This window comes from Callospermophilus lateralis, unplaced genomic scaffold (assembly GCF_048772815.1).
Source record: "Callospermophilus lateralis isolate mCalLat2 unplaced genomic scaffold, mCalLat2.hap1 Scaffold_79, whole genome shotgun sequence".
Classification (NCBI taxonomy): Eukaryota; Metazoa; Chordata; class Mammalia; order Rodentia; family Sciuridae; genus Callospermophilus; species Callospermophilus lateralis.
The window spans coordinates 6,369,303-6,386,134 of record NW_027515935.1 but is presented as its reverse complement, the minus strand read 5'-3'; the positions used below and the strand labels follow the sequence as shown (position 1 = coordinate 6,386,134).

At 32.9% G+C, this 16,832-nt stretch overlaps 1 protein-coding gene across 1 annotated transcript in view; it reads left to right on the top strand.

Moving 5' to 3' along the window:
* LOC143640953 (cadherin-12-like) overlaps window positions 1–16,832 on the top strand; it is an 80,020-nt gene that overhangs the window by 50,329 nt on the left and 12,859 nt on the right. Inside the window, exon 4 of the mRNA XM_077108454.1 lies at window positions 995–1,131. Within this exon, the coding sequence (XP_076964569.1) occupies window positions 995–1,131 (137 nt within the window). The remainder of the gene's footprint in view (window positions 1–994; window positions 1,132–16,832) is intronic.

Below are 16,832 nucleotides of genomic sequence, written 5' to 3'. Positions count from 1 at the left end.
TACAGAGTGATGATCATATGGGGATCATTACTGACTTGTTCAAATATCAGCATAAAACATTGAATCTATGGAAACTTGGACAAATTCTTTCTTGTTTCTATGGTTTCATTTCTATAATTTCATAAGTGGGGAGATTGATAATATATTTTTAGAGCTACTGTATGAATTAATGATAATATTTATCAACATCGAGAGAAATGTGGCAAGCTTTAAAAATGCTAACTCTTGTTATTATAATTGATAACATACAGTTCATGTGTTCACCATTTCCTAATGACTTAAGTGAATGAAATTTCTGTTTTGTTATTCATTTTCTTGGATGTTCTACTCCTATTGCTTCACATAAGTCAGCAACATTTATTACCAAATATGTCAGACAATAAAAACGATAAAAAAGATATCATTAGCAAAGGTCACCACTTCTTTTTGAAAGTTGTCCTGACATATAGTATAATAAAACAGCAATGGCTCTTTTATGTTTGTATAAAGACAAATATTTTTGTACAATCACCAAATTGTCAAAGTTTTTCCTTCATTTTCCATAATGTGATTTTTTCCCCTGTCTGTGTTAAAATCAAGATTCTACCTCAGTTCTGGCATAGATTTTTGTTATTATTTGCAGAAGTCTCCCTCATCCAAAGCCCTTTCACAGCCACTGTTAAGGATTTTTTTTTTTACTGCTCAAAAAAGTTTAGTATTCAGCAGGTTAAGGAAACCCATGGTCAGCTTTAGAATTTCAGTCTCTGCTGAGCTTTCAAGGTGTCAAGACCCTAAAATAATATGAACAGCAGGAGTACTAAATCTTTCATTATTTCCAGTTTCCCCTTGAGCATACTGACTTTGCAATAAAGAAGCTGTCATTTACATTCTTCTTTATTGCAAGGTGGGTAATAGCTACAGGGAGAAAAATAAGGAACTGTGTCAAGTTAGCCTAACTGCCATTATGATTAATGTGTAATCATTGCACATTTGCATTTACTCTTTTCACATGCAGGTACTTCATAAATTGGAAGAGTGATGGGGACAGCTACTTTACAATAGATGGAACAGAAGGAACCATCGTCACTAATGAATTACTAGACAGAGAAAGCACTGCACAGTATAATTTCTCCATAATTGCGAGTAAAGTTAGTAAGTATGGCATGGACAGAATCAATGTTATACCACAGTTCTTTGGATTTAACACTTTTAAATGAGTCCCTGCTGAGATGTTTTTCATTTTTGCAATAACAGCTGAGTGGTCTCCCGGGGAAACTCAGAAACCTGTTCCTTTTCCTCCTAGCATAAGTCCAGAGGTATTGTGACAGCTGCCAATGAGCCCTGTTTGCAGTATCGCATGAATACCTAGAAAAGCATTTCATTGTGAGGTCTCATCGTTTTCACTCTGTACTCTCAAAAAGTCACCAGAGTGACAACTTTTCTGCCATGCATGATCCTAAGAGTTTCATAGGCTGGTCAAGAAGAAATAATAATCAAATAAAATTACTCACTCTAAAATATTTTTTGAAATCAAGAAAAGCATTTAAAAAATCATCTCCCTGTCTCTTTCCTGTAACTAGAATATATTTTTAATAAATGTAACTGTGGAATACACTTTTAAGTGAGATTCTGCAAAGAGCTGCAGAGAATCCCTAGAATTGTTTTTAATTGTTCCTTGTGTTCATTTCTGCTTGGTCCAAAATAGAATCCTGTCAACTGAGCTTAATTGTAGTTCTTATGGTTTAACAGTATAATAGAGAATGTGATAAAAATTTCTTTAAGTAATCAATTAGAGTGGAAATGTGACATTTGACTCTTTTTACTTGGTTGTTTTCAACAGAAATGCATTCCCCTAGTTCTTCTGCTTATGATTTCCTAAAACTTTTGGAAAATCCCTAAGTATCTTTCATTTCGTTTTCTCATTTGTTTTGTGCATCTGGTGCAAATTTATAACACTTCTGCAGCTAATTTCACCTTTCAGATCAGAGAGAAGCTATGAATAGTTCTGTGGAGGGGTTTTGATCAGTCTCAACTCGGTGGGGGCATAAATGTGGAACAATTTTTTTATCTGTAACAACTGTGGCTCAACATAAACAGTCAGATACCTTACCCCATGTTTTTAGAATATCGTTAGCCAATTTCACGACTTTCAGGTAACTCTTGATTGCTAAATAACTACTGCCTTGTTTGTTTCAATACTTAACTCTTAAAATTTTAACCTGTCATGTGGAAAGTCTAGCTATTCTGAGGCTGCCATAAAAGAGAGATCGCCTGTTGATGCTCAGATTACAACTGGGGCTCAGTTCAGCCTTCCAACACTACATGTCAGTTGATGGTTATGTCAGTCTTGAAACCCCTCATCCAATCTACTTTCTAGATGAATTCTACTTGCTAGATGAGTACCACAGTGTACTCCCCATTGCCTTGTGAAACTAATATTAACTCATGGAATTGTGAGAAACATGAAAATGTTATTTTTTACTTTCCATGTCAAGGTTGTTTTTTGGTAAAATGGAAATAAATCACTGAAGATTCCAAAGAAACCATAATTTGTATATTTGAGAATGTGGGGATAAGGATATAGACATTCAGGTCTCTTGGGTTGGGAGTGAAGGAAATAAAAATGCATGAATTCCTCTTATCTGTCCCACCACTTTTAGCATTGAGTTGCACTGATAGTAAAGGTAAATGTTTGAAGGCCAATTATCTTCTTGTGTGATTTGATCCTTTAATGTTGGGAGCTTTTGGAGACATTTGCATAGGAATCAGATACCACCACACAATGGTAAACCTTAAACTTTCTTAATTTCCTCTTGATTGTCAAGCAGCCTTCTTGATAACAGTATAATTCTTGATAACAGTATAATTTCTCCATGCCAGTTCCTATCTGCTATGTCCACTGTACCCTACGAAAACTCAAAAACTCTTGCCAAGGTAAATTACAGGCTGTGCTACCACAATGTCTTTTTCTTGTCATTTTTGTTCAGATTGGACCTTCTTGCTCAGCTAGACTCAGACACAAGAGTATGAAGTGAACTACTTGAGCGAATGTGCTATTGTAGAGTTGAATACCAGTCAGCTAGTCTTGGTGGACCCTCCACCTGCATTCTCTGTACACTGTTTGCTGTAGTCTCGCTTGTGGTGGACATCTTTCTTCCTTTCTGTTCTGTATCTGCTGTACTTGCATAGGTTAATTCTTTCCTCTTGATAACGTTCAATGATTAATTTCTATAGAATTTTGAGGACAATTAATTTATGAAAATTATTTTCCTAAACTATTTAGTACAAAACCATTGTGAGTCTTGCTAAAATCACTTTGAAGTAGGAGTGATAGACCCCTGCCTTACTTCAAGCTAAATGTTTGTGGATAATCCATTGGTAATCTTTACCATACTATAAAAGTTTTCTTTCTCCCAGTAGCTACAAAACCATGGTAATGGTGTGAGAATAGACATAAAAATAATGTCCAGGGCCTCCTTTTAGAGCCTTTAGCTTCAACTGCTTGAAACAGGGAAGAAAGTATAAACCCTTGTGTGAAAATAAAAGTCTTCAGTCACTGAAAAATTAGATTTCCTAAATTTATAGAACCATATTTGGTTACTTATCTCTATAATTAGTGCACATGCTCTCCCAAATTGTAAGCTGTGGATTTTAGCAAAATGCGAGTAAGGAAATCCTAGTTTATGAATAACAAGTAGTTTCTTAGCCCTAATAGTCAGTACTTGAACTTAGGTATATAAGATACATCTGTACATATGTATTTCATGTGTCCAAGAAATCAATTTCCTCAATAAACCTGCAAGGTATTACTATCTACAGTATAGGAGTAAAGGAATTCAAATTGTTTATAGCACTGTGTCACACAGCTAATGATGACAAACCTAAGATTAGAGCCCTGGACTCTTTACCAAAGTAGATTTTGTGGACTGGGTACCAACAGTTGTATAGCCATGCTTATTCATGAGAGTTACGTGGGTTATATATACTCCTCTCTCTCTCTCTCTCTCCCTCTCTCTCTCTCTCTCTCTCTCTCTCTCTCTCTCTCTCTCACACACACACACACACACACACACACACACAATATGAGAGTGATGCCAAATTAATATTCCTAAAACAGACTGACCATCAATTCCATTTTGAGGAATTCAGTATCTGTTCAAAGACGATTGAATGGATATTAGACCCATCAAAGAAGTCTTCTAGGACAAAATAAACATGCCAAAATATCATCACATGATAATTAGAGATTCCATAAAAATAGGTAATTTTGAGTCTTTATTTTTTGCAAATGAACTTTTAAAGTAAACATGATTCATATTCCAATTCCTTAAGCTGACTTCATTGATCAAGCTATCCCACTGATCAGATATTAGTATCATAGTGAATGGATGAGAAATAAATACCCATTACTTGCTCTTGCATGAAGAATGAAATTGTTTAAGTAGACCAAACTTCAGGTTGAACTAGTATATGTTTTGACCTGACTCTTCTATTAAAACCTCTCAGGTTAAGTGAAATGGTACAATGACAGAACAACTTTAAATTAATTAAAAATCAATCATTTATCAGTGTTGCTATAGTCAGAGGTCCAAATAATTCTCAAGAATTTTAAAAGAGAGGGAAGCTTCAAAATTTCACCTCATTCAAATTATCAGAAAATTTCAAAAGGCCAATGTATCTAAATATTTTGGTGTTAATGTAACAAATGCCCTTAGTTAAAGAGGGTAAGTGACCATGACACTGAAGTCCTATAATTTATTTCATATTTATAATATATGCAAATTACATAAGAGACAATTTTCTTCTTATTGATATTCAAATAATAACATGGATTGGTTTCATTTATTATGAAATAAGTAAAAAAAAAATCAATGAACTCTTTTCCTAAAAGCTATTTTTGTGAAATTTCATATATTTGTGTAAGTTCATGAGTTGAAATTTAATTGTTTGGTAATCAATTTTTAAGGTGTCTGCATGAAGATATTTTTATGTTACAACTTATTTTACTTAATATAGAACATGTGATATGATTTTCATATGTACAGAAAAATCAAGTTATAAGATTTTTTACTATAATTCAAGCTCAACATGAATTATGCATTTATTTTATTTACTATATTAAGAACCATTTGTGCAAACATCATTTGTTGTAGGTTATGAGAAAACTATAAATAATGTTAATTCTTAAGTGCTGGGAGCCATCAGCCAAGTAGGTATGACAAATTCCTTGCCAGCTTACTCCCATGCTGTCTAGTGGAAGGACTTCTGAAAGGTGACCTTGCTCAAGGACCAGGGCAGGATCCGTGTTTAGGGTGTTCCCCCTTTAGAATAGGGCGGTTTAGCATAATAGGAGATTAGGGTGTTCCCCCTTTAGAATAGGGCAGTTTAGCATAATAGGAGATTAGGGTGTTCCCCCTTTAGAATAGGACGTATCCTGCTGCTGAGTTCCTCTTGAGTGCTTAGGGTCAGACAGTATATTTTGGGAGACAGAAGCCCATGCGGAGTGGATTTGGGCAGAGAGAGGATTTGGGAGAAGTGGATTTGGACAGGAGAGTGGATTTGGGCAGAGAACATGGATTCCCCCAGAACGTGTTTGTAGACGGCCGGTGTGAGTTCAGGAATAAAGAATTGCTGTTTGAATCTACAAGCTGTGTGGAGACTCGTGATTTGTGCCCAGCCAGAGACTGCGGCACTTAAGAACATTGCAGTGAAAGTATAGATAGAAATTAACCAAATTAATGAATTAAAATAAGTTATAATTGTTAAAATTGTGTTTAATTCCATAAAATTCATATTTAAGTAAACACTAGAAAGAAGTTGCAAAGGGTTGACTGACCACTATGTGGTTTTAAAGTGATGAAGGATTTAAGTAAAAATAAATGACCTTTTGACAGAATATTCTTTTTTAAAACATTTTTTAGATGTAGATGGACACAATACCTTTATTTTATTTATTTATTATTATGTGGTGCTGAGGATTGAACCCAGTGCCTCACATGTCCTCTACCACTGAGCCCCAGCCCCTGGCAGAATATTCTGAAATGATTCTCTGTATGCCAAAAAACTAGCTATGAAATTATATTCTCAGACAAGGTGAAGTAATAATAAAATAGTTAAACTATTCTAATACTTGTGTACCCATTAACTCATATGATCCCCTTTGATAATACTTCAAGGTTAGTATTACTATCCATGATGTAGGAGTGAAGAAATCAATGCTTTGAGACATTTCTTCATAGCCCAGCACCACACAGCTAAAGAGGACAAACCTGGGTTTGGACCCTTTGACTCTCCAAAATACATTTTGGGATGCGTATCCACTAACTTCTGCTTCCTTCCTTTATTTTAAATGAGTAATAACAATAGTCATGGTAATTTTCAAATGCATTTTGAATAAAAAATATAGTACAGATGTTCTGTAAATGAGCTGGCTATGCTACAAAAACAAACCAGTAACACTTTTTCCAAAAATAGATGGACATGAGACTGGGAATCATATTTACACATTAAGAGAGGAAGATTTGAAATGCGTTCTCAAGCACATCACTGCTGTTTGTCAGCAGGTTCTCAGTCTTTGCAGAGGAAGCCTATGAGAAAGTAGAAAAGAGACCTCTCCTTAAAGGTGTGGTGTTAGTTAACTTTGGGATATTAGATAATTATGCTATGTTACCAAATGCATCAGAATTCAGTCACATAGAACACCAACATTTATTATCTCATTTATTCATTCATGGGTGAAATGAGTCCTCTAAATGTTCTCTCATTAGACCTTAATTAAGTTCACTCCATAAGTGATATTATGATTCAGTTTCTTGTAGGATGATGGACTTGAGACTTAGAATCTCAGAGGCTGTTGTTCCCAGGATGTTCTCAGTTTCCTGTAAATGAGAGCTTCTAGGGCAGTTTACAACTCTCAGTCAGTGCGATCAAAACAAACACAGGAGACAGAGAATGTGTGAAAGATCAAAATTAATCCTTTTTGTAATTTTTTTAGACATTGATGGGTCTTTATTTTGTTATTTATTTATATGCGGTGCTGAGAATCGAACTCAGTGCCTCACATATACTGGGTAAGCGCTCTACCACTGAGCCTCAACCTGAACTCCATGAAATTGAACTTTCTATAACCTACTCTGAGAAATTGCATCACATCGCTTTTGCCACATTTTGGTTCAGTAGAGGCAAACTACTAAATCTAAACAACATGTAAAAACAGAGAGTAAAGCAAGTGTGTAAAAAGAAGGCAGTGATAATTATAGACCATTTTAAAAAGGTTGACTATTTTATGTGACTCTTGGCAACTAAATAAGTTATTTTAAAAAGAAGAAAATTTAGGAACTATATTATCTGGCCTCTAAGTCCTGAAAATTTTGTGAGAGAAGCAAATATCTGGTGAAATGATTTAAATGCCAAATCAAAATAAAAAGTGTTCTCACTATATCCCATATAACTTTTAATTTAAACTGAGTGTTTAAAACATTAAAACACACACACATACATTGTGTGCATGTAAGAACAAGGAACAATAAGTCCTACCACCACATAAAACTTTAAAGCTTAAAGAAACTTACGGAAAAATGTACCTTGTCATAGGGAGAAGAGGGGATTACAGGTGGGGAAACTGCTTAAGCAAAGTCGTAGAGGTATCAAAGTTCATGTTGAGATCAGATCCTGCAACCTTTGTGGGACAGTTGGATGTACAGAGGGAATAGAGGGGAAAGATTGTCTGTAGTCTCATTCAGCCATCCAAAGCTTCACTGAGAATTTAGTTTTTCCAATATGTTTGAGTCTACCCTCATTTTGTTGTTTCTACCTGTATGTCCTTTGCTTAACACCTTTCTAAAAGGCATGTATTTCTCCAACTTTTTTTTGTTGGTGGATTTGGAATGCATTTCTTTAATCCAGCACTGACTGCCTCACAGTGTATTATCTGGTTCACTGTGATTGACCAGGGAGCTGGTGACAAGGGTGAGTTGGAATTCTTTGTGGTGTCTGACCAGCAGTACTCTCCTACTCTCCTTCCCCCATTGATTGGATCACTTTTCAAAAAAGTTATAATATTTCTATGCATGCTGTTGAAAAGTAATATCCTTGGGTTGCCTTTTTTTTCCTACTATTTTTCCTCTACTCCCCAACTATGATCACAAGTATCACAGTCATCTGGGATAATTTTTTTTATAAGACAGATGTTTGGGTACATTCAAGTCACATTGGATCAGAATTTCTGGGATTATTGTCAAGAAACCTGTACTGGAAACAAGCACCCTATGTCATTAAACAAACATCAGGTGGGGAAACTGCTTAAGCAAAGTCATAGAGGCATCAAAGTTCATGTTGAGATCAGATACTGCAACCATTGTGGGACAGTTGGATGTACAGAGGGAATGTTGCCAAATTCTCCAGTGTCCTAAAGATGAGCACAAATTGAGGGAAATAAAAATTTGAAACCTGTCACTACTCAGCAGAGATGAGGTTTGATGATGGCATGGAGCAATTGCTTATGATTCTAAGCCCATGTCATTTTTTCTTCCATCAGTTGCCCAGATAATTAACCTTCTCTTACTTTTCATAGAAGCCTTTTCATAGATTCCTGGTAGAATCTAGGTAGTTTGTCTACCATTTTCTAATTTTCTTTTTTTCTTCCCCCAAGTAACTATTTGAAACTAATTTGTATTCTCAAATGAAAATAAATTTTATTTATACTAGAATTGGCAACATTTCAATAGTAGTTCTAAGAGTGATACTGTGAAGAATGAATCACTAGTAAAGTTTTCAAACTATTTCATAAAGCTCTGCAGTGTATCATATAACATGGAAAAAATAATCATTAATGTTATCTCGATCATCAACTTAATTTAGAAATGTTTACATTTTGCTCACTATTATATGCTATGCAAATATAATAAAATCCAAATTTATGTTGTGAGAGCTTATATTTTATTTTAAACCTTCAACTGCTTATGATTATACTAACATAATCAAACTGCTAAAGAGTACTTTAAATCAATATAATTGCTTCAACAAAATCACATGTACAACATTAATGTCAGCCTTATTTTTTACTTAATTAGTATCAGTTTTCTCAAGAAGTAAAAACTACATGATGAACTTTTCACCTAATTGCTGAAATCCATAAACAAATATATATTTATACAAATATGATAAAGTTCCATTAACACAGAAATATTCCTTTAACCTGACAGAGTTCAAGAATAGAAAAAAAATATCAAAACTATTACATTGACATGATATATCATATCTAATATATTTGTAGAGTGATATTATCAATTTAGCATGAACTTTTAGAAGAAATGTCTTTATCTTATACATCTTTGATTCCAAGGTATATTACTCATTATGAACTACATGGATATGTTTGTAATTAATATATTGTGAATGTTCAACCTTTCTTGAAATATATTACATATTAACAATTTAAGTCACCAACACTACATTATACCTTCTATTCATTAGAGTCTCAAAACTATTCATCATGAGTATAAATAAGACAGCAATATTTTAATATTTTTTCATTTATTTATTCCTTAGTATATCTTAACATGCCATTTTAAATGTTTGTAAAACAAAAAAAAAAACTTCATTAGATGGGCTTATGGAATAATGACCATAAAGCACAGTATACTGTAAAAAAATAGCATGTTAAAATGTCAATCAAAAGAAAGCAAAGAAGGAGGGTGCTGTAGGAGCAGAGAAAGAGGTATCAGGAAGTACCTCCACAATACTGCTGCATGTTAACTATAATGTCAGGGAAAAGATATTAAAATTTTAGTATATTGGATACTAGAAATATCATCTATTTCATTCTTGATTGGAAAAAGCACTGATACTAAGAATAAAGTAATTGAATATAAAAGAAATAAGTATATGGAAAATATTTAGGGTGAGTAAAAGGTGACACTCTTTTGTATTTGTCTTTGTCTCTTTCCCTATACTTTTCTCATCCCTATAATAAAGATAATCAAGGTGAGAAAAAATTAAGGTTTGTGTTCTGTTCCAGCCTATGTGATATTTCAATATTATTATGAAGAGGTAAAAGCTGAAAAAATGAAATAGATGTATGAATTGTATTTTTGAAAATGTATGCTGATTGAAGAATAATTAAAAGGATTTAAGAAAAGCAGGTTTGGAGAACAGTAGAAAAAGCTAATAAATAATTTTGTTATAATTTAAGACAAAAACTTGAGTGTTCTATGAAGCGTTGACAGTGGATGAAAATGGAAAGATTAAAATGATGAAAATTGAAACTCATTTAATGTTAAAATACAGGGTGGGGAGTGAGACATCAGTATTAGGGGTCAGGTTTCAGGTAGGAGATAGGAGTAAGGGGTGCAGTAAACTGATGTAGAACAGAGAAACAGAAATAATGGTGTTTTGCAAACTCTGAGCTTAGTTTTGAACATAAAGGGTAGAATATGCTTGCTCCTCATACAAATCATTGCCATCATTTGTGTATACTTGTCATAATTCAGTAACAATTTAGCTTTGAAAAATATATTTGGTGGGGCTGGGGTTGAGGCTCAGTGGTGAACACTCACCTAGCATGTATGAGGTGCTGTGTTCGATTTCAGTAGATATATGTGTTTATCAACAAAATAGATTATAAGTGAGTATGAAAAAGAAAAGTTAAGTAAACTGAAAATGTGCCCTTAGAAGAAAAAGATGATGAGGAGGTAGAAGGACAAACAAGACATGAATGCATAGAAATGAACAAATATTTTTAGGAGCTATAAACCACATTTTGAATAATCAAGAAATTATAGAAGAGGCTAAAACACAACTGATTATTTTGTGCATTATATTCTTATTGCTTTTGCATCTTAGTTGATTATAATGAAAGAAAACTACATAGAAATATAAACTATTAATGATTTATTAAATCTCTGTAACTGGGTGTTTCAGAAATTTAATTACTTACCAAAGGACATTTGTTCATTAATTTTGGTATAAAATCATCTTTATTATAAAATTAATATTAGTGAATTTTATGTGTTTTCAAAATTCAAATATTTCAAATTACTTATTGTTCATTTATTAATTTTATTTACATTTATCTTTAACTAATACATTAAGGTCTAAAAAGTATACATATTTGTGGAATAACAAGTAATATCTCAAAATCTTTGAACTTATGTAATATTTATATCAGGATCACTATATCTATTGCCTGGACATTAATCATTTCTTTATGGTGAAAACAGAATCCTTTCTCTAGCTTTCTGAAGTATACAGTATAATTATCTCTATTTCTATTTTTATTGTCATAAGTAATAGAATTTCATTTTGTTTTCATGGCTGAATAATATTCCATTGTAAATATCTACCAAATTTTCTTTATTTATTTATCAAGTGTTGCACTTCTGTTGTTTCTTTTGCTTGGCTACAGTAAACGTGGCAGTGTATTTTTTTCTTTTTGACATACTTATTCCATTTCCTTTGTGTATATACCCAGGAGTGGAAATATTATATCATATGGTAGCCCAATTTTGAAGTTTCTGAGGGATTATTATTCTGTTTTCCTAAATGGCTGTACTAGTTTACATTCCCACCAACAATGTACATGGGGTCCTTTTTTTCTATTTTCTCCCAGCACTTGTTATCTTTAGTCTTTTGATGACAGCATTCTTGCTGGGATGATGAAATGCCTCATTGTGGTTTTGATTTTTTTCCCTGATGATTAGTGATGCTTAGCATTTTTTCTTATTCTTTGTTGACCATAAAATATTAATCTAATGTTGTTGTAATTATTATAGAGGCAGTAATTTGAGAATAACCTTTTATATTACAAATGGTTTTACAAAAAGTAAAATAGAATTGATAGGTGTATAGATTTTATTAAGCATGGATTAATTCAGGGAACATACACTGAGAACCTGTCAACTCCATAGAAACTGTTTTAGTTTTTCAGCCTAGTCTGTTTTTAATACTATATTTATTTGTTTGTATATTTAATTGAGTATCATGTAGTAGCACTGTGTTATATTCTAAATGTCAAGATAAATATGGCACAGTTCTTGTCCTCAAGGAATTCAAAGTATCTAATACTTCATATTATTTTAAATTTATATATATATATTACTCTTCATACAGTTTTCATTATGAAAAATAAAAAGATTAGTGGTATTGTTAGGGATTTTTTTTTCCTTTGGAGATCACATTTTGTAACCAGAAGCACAAAAGGTAATATTTGACTTTACCATAGGCATCTATGAATAATTTAAATCCTTTTTATGGATTGCTCAGTCTAGTTGCAGATCACACCACTAAACAGAGCTATTATTAAACATAGTTTAACTTGACTTGCAATTTAGAAGTGAACTGGTTTAAAGAGGAAAGCCAAAGAAAGCCTTTACTATTCACTCATTTACATGTATCATACTCAGTTTGTACAATTATAATTCAGTTTTTGGTATAAAAGGCTACAATTCCAATTTTGAAGTGATTGTAGTTATAATTTAGTACACAATCACAAAATGGAATTTTCACTGATATAGCTATTCCAAGCTCTTGTCATTTTTAAATAAGGAAGCAAAGTAGCTCCCATGTTTATTAATATAACCAGAACCTGGTATTTGTTAGAACTTTACAATTTTCAAAACATTTTGTATTAGACTTCTCACTTGGTTCTAAGAAATGTTGCATTATTTGACTATATTTATTGAGTATCTACAGAGCTGAATACTGCAAAACTCTCTCTTCGCTCTGAAAGGGGTTTCCCCATAGCATGGTGGCTGGAGTGCATTATGAGGTGACTTGTGGAAGAGAGGTGATAATTGCCTGGGCAATCTCAGGCAGCATGCCTTCTTGCTCTTCAGTTCCTTCATAGACATCTCAGATCTCAGGATTTGATAAAAACACTGAGGAGACTCAGAATTCTGCTTTGGCTTCTGCAGAAATCTTAGGGAAGATTCTGCCCATTTTCTCACCTATTCATAGATATAAAATTTTAAAATTTTGTAGATCACTAGGACACTATGGCAAATTTAAATCTGGTACAGAGTCTCAAGGTACTATGTAAAAGAGAGCTCTCCATAAATGTATCGCCTTAGGTTTTCTCTCTATGAAACCACTTGGCACTGAGAAGACCTGGGAGAGAATAGTACAGTTACATGAATTTTACATTCTCTTTAGGTAACAGTCTTATTTATCTAGGATTATCAATGTTATATATAAAGAATAGTCACTAGTGACCTGTTTCTAAAAAAGATTTCTGATTTAATTTCCAATTGATAACAGGCAGACTAGAGTTATGGGAACATGAAGGGAATAGTTTTATTAAATGTACTAATTGTGTTAATTCCCACATGCTTTCTTTTTTAAAAGCCAATTTACCTGCAGTCCTGCCTGGCTTAAGTTGACAGAATATGTTAACAGTCCTCAGCACACTATCTATTATATAAAGGAAAAATGCAGACCCAAATGCCAATTAGAATACAAATTATTCTCTCTGAAAAGGGGGGCTTTTTACACATACCAGATCCTATAACTCAGGATGAAAAGTATGATCCACCCAAATCAGAGAATCTATAAGAACAGCTTCCTGTGAGTACAGGCAGCTTGGTCCAAAGTGACCTACAGTTGTGATGACAGTGAGGACTTGAAAGTCCAATGTCATCCTGCTATCAGTCAAGACAAGAGGTGGACCTAGGTAGGATTCTCTGGAAACTTCCCTGGGATCCCCAATAAAATTAAAGACAGGAAAGGAAATATTCTTATTCTCTGAGAGGACCAACTCAGCTTTTGCCTTGAGAATGTTCCCCTTTCCTATCACCACCTAGATGGACTGGCGATGAACAGGGATCAAAGGAGCTGACTCTATCAATAACTAAGAAAATGGTTAATTAACCACACATCACAGAAACATAAGACAGGATGTCTCAGCTCCGTGAACCCAAGGGTCAGCTCCAGCCCTGGAAAGACAAAAGAGTGAGCACACGGGAAACTTTCTGTTTATTGGGGAAAAGATATTCAAGAATATTCCACCCAAATAAGGCAAGGATTGGGTTTCAGGGGGTTGCCCATTCCCACTAGGTAACGCCCAGGTAGGGCTTGAAGTGGGTTCTGTTGCTGAGCTAGGGGGTAAAGGCCTTTGTTTATAAAATATACTGGTCTGTACTTTTGCTTTCTTGTGAAGTTTCTGTTTGGCTTTGTTATCAAGTGATAAATGTTTCCTCTATTTTGAAGAATTTACACTATTTGGTTTTTAAACGTTTGATAGAATTTCTAGTAAAGACATCCGGAAAAAGGCTTTTAATTGTGAAGAGATTTTTCATTATACCTAAATTTTCATACCTGTTTTAGGAACACAAATGTCTCCTATTTCTTCTGTCAGTTTTGATCATTTGAATCTTTATAAGAATTTGACCATATTTTTTTTACTATTTTTGCAATAAAATAACTTATCATATTTCTTTACAATATTTTGTTTTGTTTATGATTAAAATATATTTCTTATTTTATTCTGATTTTGGTAATTTTTTTTTCTTTTTCCTTATTTTAAAGTTGTACTTTAAATATGAATAAGCAATTCTAATTCTCATTCACTGAGTGAGCATGAGAACGGACTGCAATATCGTTTAGGATTTGGACAAACATCTGACAAAATATTTTGAAGGCATGAGAGACAAATACAGAATACTTTCTTTTATTTCTCTTCTTTCTTTCTTTTTCTTTCTTTTTTTTTTTTGGTACCAGGGATTAAACTCAGGGGCACTCAACCACTGAGCCACATCCCCAGCCCTATTTTGTATTTTATTTAGAGAGAGGGTCTCATTGAGTTGCTTAGTGCCTTGCTATTGCTGAGGCTTGTTTGACCCTCCTGTCTCAGCCTTCAAAGCAGCCATATGTGCACCCTGCACCTGACCAGAATTATATCTTGGTTATCATAAATGGACCACAAATTATTAATTAGCAGATAATTAAAATATAAACAAAGTAGACTAATGATAATGGAAATTTAAACAGTCTATTAGGAACATCACAATTATGTGTGACAACAGTTGTTTAATGTTTACTAAGCCAACAATTGAATTTGTTTTTTAAGTATTAAATAATAACTAAACCCTGTATAATTTTGTTGTCAAATATTTGGTCATTATACTCTTGCTGAATCAAAGTTAAATGAAATTTCATTATTGCTCTGTGTAATATAGATTAGATGGGTCAGAAAGAAAATATGTCATTACTTTGTCAACATACTTTAGTAAATTATATACCTAAATGAAAGAATGCTGCATTACTTTTATAAATTATATACTATGGCAAAATTTCAAGGCTTATTAGACTTCAGTAGTTCTCAAACAGAGATGTTTTTCCTACCTAGCTTGGCACTAAGGAATTCAGTATATTGTTTTTAAGCCCTTAATTATGAAAAATTAAAAATGTATTTAATAGAGAAAAAATAACAGAATTAAATCCATAAACCCATTACTCATTTTCAGCAATATGAACATGCTGTTTTTATAGTTTTTCCTCTATCTTTGACTGAACATTTATTTTATGGCTTTTGCAATGCTGGCTTCTGACATTTAATTTCAGGAAATCTAGGTGTCCTGCAGTGCACAGAATTGTTTCACACAACAAAGATTTGTCTTAGTTAAAACGCTTAAAGCATCCCCTGGGGAAACATTATTAATAATAAGTTATTACAGTATTGATGTTTTTTTGTGAAAATTTACTCATAGAAAACATCAACTAAAATGACATTTTAGGGCAATAATTCAATAATTCAAAGAATACCCAGAACTTTTGATGAATGAATGTAGGCCTGAATTCATTTTGATAATCTTTTTATATATTATAAAAGTAGATTGTTAAGATAAATACAATTGAGGGATAAGACTTGTCTCCTCTTGAAGAAATTCCCTCTCATTCTAACCTAATGAAATAAAACTCCTACCCTAGAAAAAAGTGGAAAAGAAATTCTCCTCTTCATGTGGGCTCTGGACTTGAACCCACTTTACCGTGTAAAATAGGAAGTAGACTGTTTCCCATTGTCCAGATGTTGAACAGGTTGTCATTCTTCTTAACAGCAAAATCTAAGACATAATATAAATTATTTATCTATTTTAAGTGGCTGTATAATTATCAGTGTGCTTTTTAAAAATAATAATAAATAATAGAATTGAGAAGCACTAAGGAGCCAGAACATCTGATTCCAAGTCAGCATTTTTACCTTCAATTGTGGTTTTTGGAAAAGTCACAACTCGCCAATTTTTTTAAGAGTTCCATATGCATAATAGGGTTGATGATAGTGTCTATATAATAGTTACCATGAACCATAAATGAGTTAATCTGTATAATGTGTTTTAGAATGTTGTTGATTCATTGTTTACTTTTTAAAGTATTAAGCATTTGTTTTATTTTTATTGTTGATATACAGTTTCTTTAGAAATTTAAACCAAGTTTAGCAAATTTACTGACTTTTATCCCTATTCTGCACTACATAAATGTAAGTACTAATAAAATAACTGTCTCTAGCTAATCTCCACAGAATATAACTGGTCATAAGAATAATAAGAATTTCACCAAAACATTGAAAGTTATGTAAAACATCATCTTATTTAATACAACAAATCTATGAGGTAGGAATTATTGATATCCTGTGTTTTGTATGGGGAAACTCAGTGAAATAACTGAATAAGAAAGGTTCAATAACTTTTGAAAACTAAGCCAAAGTTTTTCTTATCAAATAAGTTAGTATGCTTTCACCAATATCAATGTCTACATCATATGTATTTTCACAATCATTCTTCAAGATTAACAACATATTTTTCATAATTACACCAAGTATCCTCATTTCATATATTTTCTGTCCATACTGGTATACATGAGTA